The 9265-nt window shown below is 47.9% G+C and overlaps 1 protein-coding gene across 1 annotated transcript; it reads right to left on the bottom strand.

The window, feature by feature from the left end:
* Window positions 1-2102: 2102 nt before the first annotated feature.
* Window positions 2103-8488, bottom strand: LOC132321534 (exocyst complex component 7-like). Its single transcript, XM_059835034.1, has 7 exons — window positions 8429-8488; window positions 7537-7602; window positions 6281-6465; window positions 5504-5609; window positions 4783-5005; window positions 3293-3460; window positions 2103-2353 (listed from the first exon to the last, which is right to left on the bottom strand). Exons 1-7 carry the CDS (start codon window positions 8486-8488, stop codon window positions 2103-2105), a joined length of 1059 nt encoding a protein of 352 aa, XP_059691017.1.
* Window positions 8489-9265: the final 777 nt, after the last annotated feature.

The following is a 9265-nucleotide window of genomic DNA, read 5'->3' as shown; positions in this document are numbered from 1 at the left end:
TAACCAAGCAGAAGGGCAACGCATCCTCTTTTTTTAAGCACCAGCTGCAGGAGTCTGTATAAAACCAGCTAAAGTTCTCCGGCTTTTGCTTGTAGGCAGCCAAGCTGGGTGCCCCTACCAGCACCTTCTGGCCCTATCCTTCCCTGGCAATGCAGAGCTTCTGAGCTACCTGCTGCTCTAAAGCCAAAAAAAAAAAAAGCACTGGGTCTACCGGAATCACAAAGAAGAGGTATTTTATGTGCATATGTTTGCAGCAGGATGATCTGGGAATCTGAATACACCTGCCCTCTGAGACAGACTGCTGACATTTCAAACAGCAAACTACAAAAAAAAAGCAGCCCACAGATTGCTTCATCAGCTCAACTTGACTTGGCAAGTTTCATTTAAAGAGGAGACAACTTTACTTTAGAAGCACCTCCAGCAGTCAGATTTTCAACTGCATGTTGTAACAACGGGAGACGGTACAGGGTACATCAACAAATAAAACAGTAATGCAGAGATTAAGACCCTCTGAAACAACACATGGATATGGAGCATGTTCTCCAGAATCCAACATAGTACCTGGGGGAGACGCGGGGTCCTCTGCTTTGTTACCCTGTCCCTAACACCTCACCTTCCCTTTAGCTGTAGCCTCTCTTGCTCTTTGCTTTGTGGGTAAACAAGTTATAGCACATCAGATTGAGTTTGTTATTTATCCCTTGCAACAGGTTTAAGTGTGCATTGGGGTGTGCACTGGGATATTCTTCCTTAAGGAAATCAAATTGGAACTGTGAGAAAACCCCCTTGTCTGAAACCCAAATCGGCAGAACTTGACTTTACTTACTGAAGCAGTAGCACAGAAAAAAAATTCCTTGTCCATAATTGAAAAAAGGCTAAAACCAGGAGAATCAAACACCACCAGATGAATATTGCTATGAAGAGGGCCACTGTGCCAGTGCGAAGAGGGTGTAAGACCTCCACCTCAAGAGCTGTCCTTGAAAGCTGATGGAACTGCAGAAAAACCAGTGAATCTCTGCTCAAAGACTATTTTTTTTCCTCCATTTTTAATTTCACTTAAGTAGAATTCAGTAGCCAGAAGAGATGGCTGGTGTATGAGGTTTAACCACCCCTGTCCTTCAAGAGCTACAGTCTGGTTTTCTGTCCTTGTTCACAGAAGATTGGAGACAAATTAGCCACTATCTTTTCTTGAGATTAACAATACCCCAATAGATCATTTGAAATGCGCTTTCCTTCATACACTGTCAGCTCTTTAAGTGCATTCACACCAATGCTCTGGGCCTTCTAGCTGGCCATCTCACAAACTCCAATTAAAATGGGCAAAAAGATGTGAAAATCTCCTGGCAAACCTACAGCCGAGACATTCATCATGACAAGTAATTCTGGATGGCCAAATGCATCCATTTTGGAGGAATCCTGTTGGTAGAGAACAAATGCTTGTGCTCTCAAACGTGTAGGCTCCTTTCTGTACTCTCTGCGTGAGCATCCAAGATCTGAGACCCATTAAAAAATCCTAGTGATTTTTTTTTCATCTGCTCAAAAAAAATCTCATCCATCTATTTACCTAGGGCATAGGGGAGATGTCACCATTTGGCAGGCTGCTCAGAAATGTTTGCTGACCCTGCTAACTTCACAGCAATCAAAACCCAGGGATCTTTTCAGTATCAGGTGATAACCAAGAACTGTGGACCAAACCTGAAGCACTGCAACCCGAGTTCCCCATGGCTCAACTACAGATCCCCATCTGGCATCTTTCCAGTAGAGTGCTACTGAACCACACAAAAATAATTTTTACCTATTGTAATCATGTTGTTGGGCAGGAGAGACTGCTCGGGAGCTGAACACAAATGACTGCCATCATGCTTAGGAACCATTTAAAACACTGATTTTCTGCCATCTGCAGCATAGCTAGTTCTCCTCAGCAGGAGGATATTGTCCTCTACAGGCCTCCCAACACTGAGGGCAAATTCTTAGGCAAATAACTACCTGTCAAACTCCAGAGGAAAGCCAAGTGTGGGGTAAGACATACCCTTGTCAGGTGGTGCTCTGCTGACAGGGCAAAATCCACTGAAATTCGCAGACTATCTGCATTCACCAACTGCAACTCACACATCAGCTTTCAGGAACAGCTCCAGGACACAGCAGCAATGGCACAGATTGATTTTAAAAAGACCAGAGGGGTTATCTCTGGATGTCACAGCCTTCCCCAGCCAGCCCCCCTTCTCCAAATATCCCAGGCACACCCTCTGCTTTAGCAAGAAGAGGCCCAGCAAAGCCTCTCCACACACAGAAGTGAAGAGAGCGAGCACCAGGGCCAGCACACGCACACATAGACGCACATTACCTGGGATGAGGACTGCATTCACATCAGGATTATAAAAATAAACACAGCACAATTAAAATGGGCATTGCTTTTCCTCCCTTTCCCCATCCCATCCATTCCCAGTCCCTAGCCACATTTCTTACTAAGTTTTTGAACCCGTTAAGAGTATTTTGACAACACAGGAAAAAAAATATTAGGGTGGGAGAGTATTGGCCAGGTAAACCCACAGAAATACGAACTTTTCTGACTTTGATCACTAGTGCAGAGGGTGCTGTGACACACAGCGGGACAATATCGCTGTGCTGCTGTGGGAGGTATGTGCTAGCTTTTGCTGGCCCTCCTGGCTGTGCTCCCACTAGATGGCACGTTTCAGAGATGGGAATTCCAGCTCTGCGCTCCGGTACACCGGAGTGAGCGGCCTCACCAGCTGCAGAAAATGCAGCAAAACTCCATTATGAGGAGACGTGGAGTAAGCCACCAACCACATTCCTAGTTCCTCCAAAGACAAGCCAAGGCAAAAGCTTAACAGCCCTTCCAAAATTGAGACAACTTTGGATCTCATGTCAGTAGGCACCTACCTAGTCCCCATCTCAAGTCCTGATGAGTTCTTGGTTTCCTAGCATAGTAATAATTTATTCATAACTAATGATTATTAAAGTGATGTGTTCTATTAGATCACAGTTGTCTATTTTGCTGTGGCACAGTCTGTATTCCATATTCCAAGGCTGAGGACAGCTCATATCCTTTTATAGCCCTGTTATAACAGAGACAGAAAATGTCTGTAGCCTCAATGCTGAATCCAGGGCAGAGAAGAGGCGCTTATCTCCAAAGTCTCACCCCTGCTTCTGTCCTAAACGCACATTTTAGACACAGAGGCTACCTCAGCAGTGAGAAGGCCTACAGACAGGTGTTTGATAGCCAGGCAAGAGGATACACAGTACAGCAATCCCCCCCACCCCTTCAAGAACTCACCTGGTCTCTTGAGTGGCTTTTTGGTGGGGGTGTCCTTCCTTTTGTTCTGAATGGCAGGGGAATATGGCACTCCAGTGGAGGAGCTGTTCTTACGGAAATGGTCTTTCAGCCCCTTGATGGAGCGGTCAAGCTGGACAGAGCGGATTTGGAAGTAAACAGGCATGAAATCTAGGGAGACAAGGTAGAAACAAGATTATAGGCAAACAGGGAACACTATATGATAAAACAAACCTTTCCTGAAACACTCTGTGCCCCTAAGGGGCCCTAGTAGCATTGATGTGGGACCCGAGGTGGTTTTCCCTCCCAGAGCCTCTCCTATTTTCTTCAAAAACTACTACTTCTTCTTCCTTCCCCCACAGTATTCATTCCAGCCCTCCCACCACACACAACAAGTCTGTGCACCAAGAGCACATCAGTTGTGGAACTGATGGGAGACATTTGTGCAAGACCTTGTCAATTCAAGTGCTCAGTTTCTAACATGAGAGACTTTACACACTTCTCAGGATTCAGGGCATTCACGAACTAAATGAGGCGTTCATCATTTGAAAGCGGAATACAAACTGACTAACAAAATATGCTATATATGCTTCAGTCGCCTTTGATCATGGAAAAGTTCTTAAGAAGCTTTTAAAAGATGTTTGTCATACTTGGTAAGCACAGTAATCCCCACTCAGAAGCAAATCATTGAGGTGGGGGGTGATTCTAGTAGCTATATGTATGTGAAAGTACAGGTTTCCTGTAACAAGTCCACAAAATTGTTCACTCCCAAAGAAAAAGTTAATAAAGGAGTATAAAGCTGTAGGCAGATTTTGATGCTGCAGAACAGGAAAGAAGAGACATGTACTGACTGAAGAAAGTCGTCTGTGCTGCTTCCCCCCCCGCCCTTGGTCACATTTACTACAAAAAGTTCTGTTCATAAATAGTTCCCAAATGGGAATAAGTGACCAGTGTCTCACACACTTATAACACTTATAATGATGGAGCACTAGATAGTTGCAGCTCCATCAGAAGGCATCACAGATGCAAGTTAAATGGATTTCTGCTATAGGACAGGCTATGCATTAAGACAATTTATGCTTTATTTACACAGCTCGCTCTCTCATCATATTCACCAGATCATTCTGTTCAACTGACAAACCTTCAACTGACAAACCATCACTCACTACAAATGCTGTAAAAAAAAAGAAGGAGGATCTTAAGAAGGTGATTGAAAGGAGACTGAACTACTCACCTAAAAGGTGCCACTAAGGCAGTCACTAGTTTTGCTAGCACTGCTAGCTACCAACGGCAGTGTGAGTCATGGTTTGTTAGCCACAGCAGCACCTGAGCAGAGGCTTCAAGGCTGAAGGTGTGTGATCTGCAATCAAAGCTGTACAGTGCTACACACAACCCTCAACACCCTACTTTTGGTCTCAGCCACATGCGGTAAGTAGTTGGAGAGCACTCACCTGATACAGAACTACAAGGGAACAACACACAGCACTACCAACCTTGATTCCTGCCGTTTTCCACCAGCCAGCCAGAAATGCGGATGATATCGTGCAGGACACTCTCCGGGAGGTGCTCCAGAGACATCTCCTCCTGCATCTCCATTTCATCATCCCCGCTGATCAGGTCCAGGATGAGGATGGGTGGGACCGGCTTGCTGTGTCGTGTCATCAAGCTGCGGAACTCTGACTCCAGGGACTCCTTGCCCCTCTCAAAGAGGGATTTCTGGCACACAACAGCAGAAGGACAGAAGCAGCACAGGGCTTCTGTAATCAGTCACTCACAAGTATTTCTGTATAAGAACGTACTTTCTGCAGCGTTTCTAACCACATGCTTCAAACTCCAACACCTGTAACTAAGAAACTTTGAAAGCAAATTAAATAAAAAAAGGCTTGGGAGTTGCTCAGTTTTCAAGTGGGATTTAGACAGATCTCCCATTCCGTTCAAGCAGCTGAAGGACTGACAAGAGCTGCTCAGGAAGAGGTTCAATCAACTCCACCACACGTGCAAGATGCACTTTCAGAAGTCCTACGGCACAATGCGTAGAGAAAGCAAAACGCCACAAGCAGAAACGCTGCTGAGTGCAGACTTAAACAGAAGCCAAAACAATTGTTTCTTTAGCTGTGCCCAAACACCTTCTTTACAAGGCAGCAAGCAAGAGGGCAAGCAGCAGGGCTACATCTGTCCCTCTTACCCATGCCAGGTTCCAGACCCATGACCTACCACGCGGTTCAGCTCTGGCCTGTCTGGATTGTTGTCCTGGAAGTATTCCACCACCTTCTGGATTTTGTCCATGCAATTCAAGTACTCCTCCAGCCTCCCAGTGGGGCTGAAAATAAAACCAAAAAGAAACAGAAGAAGCAAAGAAAGAAGGTATCAAGAAAGCACCAGACCAAACTCAGGATAAAAATAACAAGGAACATTTAAATTCCCTTTTCTTCAACTAGGAGGAGGTCATGGGATTCCCTTTTGCCTCCACTCAGCAGCACCGCAGAATACCCAATCCATGCAGCAAGTGCAGAAGTACTGATGATGGAGCAGCACACAACTCTCAGCCTTGCCATCCTTTCCCAGTCAGGCCCCGATGGGAAGGTAGAGGAAGCTGCACATCCCACCCCAGAGAAGGGCCATCACAGCACCTTCCCAGAGACTGAAAGCAGGCTCCAGAACAGTTCTGATTCATCCTGGATGCAGCAACAACATCAACAGGGCAGGAAGAACCTTTGGGAAAAGGGTGGAGGAAAGAAGAGAAGCCACCAGTGCTCATGAGATTCATATGGCAGCATGTCTGCAAATCCTGGAAGAGACACCAGGGTCTGAGCAGACTTTGCCCTCTGGGGATTGCTGAAGGTCAAGTCAGGCAGCTTCATTGTGGACTGACAGTGGGAAAAGAGTGTGGGAAGGGTACAAGGAACATTATGATGAGTGTGTGGAGTCAGGTCCCCTACCAAAAGTTCAACAGGATGAAGCACCCCAGTAAGAGCTAGCTGCTCAACTCACCCTTCCTTTATGATCTTCTCTGTGTCCTTAGCCACATGGTAGTAACTGATGACGTGATCCAAGCAGGACAGGGTCTTCTCCACGTTCTCCTGCAAGCGCTGCAGGTTCTCTGTCTGTTTATGGACAGGGATGATCGAGTTCTCCAGCTTCATCAAACGACTTTCAAAGGAGGAAAGAATAGAAACCTACATGCCAAGAGAGAAACAGAGAGCTGAGGACATCCTTCCACCTGGACCCATACAGTTGGACAGCAGTTAGAGCAGGGCAAGCAGGGACCTTCAAGTCCCAGCTTCACTTTTTGGGCTCTGCTACTAATTTGCCATGGCTCCTAAAGCAGGCTGTTTAATCCCTCTATGTCCTAATTTGTATTAATAATCACAAAATAGGTCATCTGCCATACAGAGACGGGCCAAGCTTGAATTAGATGTTTGTAAAGTGTGAAGCTAATGTTTCAAGACAGTACTAAGGAGGAGCAAAATTTTATTTGACAGCAGAAAACAAAACCACAGGAACTGCCTAGAGGTGCCCTAGGTAAAAAGAACAAAAACATAAACCGGCTGCCACTTTGCTCCATACCACTAAGACCCAAATATGAGATGCACAACACGACGACACACGACCAGTATAGCGAGAACCTTCTTTTCCATCATAGACATTTAGTTTTTAAAAGGGACTGCGATATTGCTTCTGAAAGGTGGAAAACCTCTTAGTAAGCTCATAAATGGAGCCTTAATGTCATCTTTTCTAGGCAAAAAAGTAATTCCTTCAAGACTCACTCCTACGTTATGTTTTCCACACTTCTCTGGCAGTGCCTCTATGACCTTCTTGAAGCACTAAGCCCAAAACGGGACATAGTATACTAGCTGAGGGCTTAGGAGCAATTAGAGCATGGTAACTACTTTCTACCTCCTAAGCAGAACACTCTCAAAATAAAACTCCAAACGAGACCTGACTTTATGAAGCAACAACATGATGCTGTTGCACAAACTAGTCTGGGGTCTATTAATACCTATTCCCAAGAGAGAGGACAGACTCATTTGAGCCCTCATCTCCTCAGGAGAGAGGCTTAAGATTTAAACATTCATCAGTTTCCCACTTCGCCCAGCCACTGAAGTGTAAAACACAGATGCAGAGCAAGTGGTTCATTACTCTGCATTCCTCAGATAGGCACAATGACAGTCTTGAAAACAGATTGTCCTAAGAAAAAGTAAACCGAGGCCCAACATTAGGGCTGAACTTCAAGAACCTCCTTTTACCATGTTCTTTGTAAGCTGGTCACTCTTCTTAAGGCTCTCTTTGATAAAGGACAGGGTTTCTTCTTCCTGTCAGTAGGATGAAAAACTAGTCTTCAATTCTGAACATGGAGCATTTAAGTCACTAAATGCTACACGTACGTTTTTACAAGTCCTGGTAAACACTGCAGCAAACAATGTTTGATCTGATGCTGACACCACATTTTAATATGCCACCTCTTAGCAGAAATCACAACAACTGACCCGAGGTGAGAGACACATAACATAAGTGAGGGGTTTATGGATTACTCATTTCCCTCTAATATCCCAAGCCCATGAGCCTTAGCACACTGAAGTCACAGCACAATATAACGTTAACACCTTTACCACAGGGGCACACTGGCACAAGACCACATTTGCCTGCCACAGCACAACACAGGTGTTGCACAGGCACCATCCAAATCCCCCACACAGCCGTGAACTCAAGCAGCCAATGCAAAGCAACCACCAAGGGCTGTTTTCAAGTCACCAAAGCCCAGAGATGGGGTGGGGGGGGACGGACGGGACACAGCAACCTGCAAGGGCTGGCCCCACAGGCTGCACCTGAGGACCTGAAGGGAGAGCCCCCAGAAGCTACCAGGCCCTAAGAGCAGGGCCCCAGCCCCAAAGTGGGGGGCAGAAATACCTCCTGACCCTGAAAACTAAGGGCCCTCGGCCCTGAAGGGGACCTGGGGATGCTGCCAGGCCCGCAGCGGGGTGAGCAGGCCCTTAGGGGGCCGCGGGACGCTCCCAGGCCCGGAGGGGGCCTCCGTGCCAGCTCCCAGGCCCATCTCCTAGGCAACGCGCTGGGGCTGCGGGCCCGGGACCAGGCCCCGGCCCCGGCAGGGCCCGCAGCAGGGCCCTAGCCCAGCCCTACCTGCTTGAGCTTGCCCTCGATCTCCCTCCTGCGGGCCGACACCTCCTCGGCGGGGATCATCCTGCCGCGGAGCGCCAGGGCCGTGCTCCACCGTTCAGTCCCACTGCAGACACCCTCTTCCGCCCTCCCGTCACTGCCGCGGCGCCATCTCGGGAGCGGCAAGACACATTGAGCATGTGCAGCACGACCAAGGGCCCCCTGGAGAGTGGTCTCCATTTAAGTAGGGGCCGGAAAGGCACCAGCCCTGAACGCGCATGCGCTGTTGCCCCAGAGGGGAAGAGGCGCATGCGCACTGCCCCTCGTAATGGGCAGTTTGGGAGTAGTGGGCGGCTGCGCCGCCATGTTGGAAGTGGTGTGGCGGGTGCCAGGGTGGCACCCCATTTCTGTCAGGGCAGGACTGGCTCCCCAGGCCCGCCATCCCCACTACGGCCTGGCCGAGTCGAACTCCTCCAACCCCAGTATCACCGACGTCCCCACAGGACACGACATCCTGACGGGGGTCCAAAGCCACCCAGCCTTCCCCCCTGCCAAGCTGTTGGGGCGGCCAGGCCCAGGGCCACTCTGCCACACACCGTGAGGGAGAAACGAGGTGTGGAGGAAGATTACAGGGGTTTGAGCCCAGGGAAATTAAATTGTAGAGATTTGAGTATGAATTAGGGAAATGTAGACATTTGCAGGAGTGCAGGTCACTCCACTCCCATCCAGCATCCATTTTCCAGAAAGAAAGGCTACCACCACAGGGAAGGTGCTGCCTTCTCCTGCGGCATAGGTGGGGATGGCCGGGTTTATCACGCACTGAGGCAGTTACAGGGCTCTGCAACCTCACAAACCACATCC

This window comes from Gavia stellata, unplaced genomic scaffold (assembly GCF_030936135.1).
Source record: "Gavia stellata isolate bGavSte3 unplaced genomic scaffold, bGavSte3.hap2 HAP2_SCAFFOLD_105, whole genome shotgun sequence".
Classification (NCBI taxonomy): Eukaryota; Metazoa; Chordata; class Aves; order Gaviiformes; family Gaviidae; genus Gavia; species Gavia stellata.
Note: the sequence above shows the minus strand (reverse complement) of the source record. Positions and strands in the feature narration are given on the sequence as shown.

Excerpts from the sequence above, each read along its gene's own strand:
- LOC132321534 (XM_059835034.1), bottom strand. The coding sequence starts at position 8,488 with ATGATCCCCGCCGAGGAGGTGTCGGCCCGCAGGAGGGAGATCGAGGGC. Across the intron at positions 5,006-5,503 it reads GGCCAGAGCTGAACCGCGTG|AAATCCCTCTTTGAGAGGGG; the intron begins GTAGGTCATGGG and ends GTTGTGTGCCAG. Across the intron at positions 3,461-4,782 it reads GGAAAACGGCAGGAATCAAG|ATTTCATGCCTGTTTACTTC; the intron begins GTTGGTAGTGCT and ends TTGTCTCCCTAG.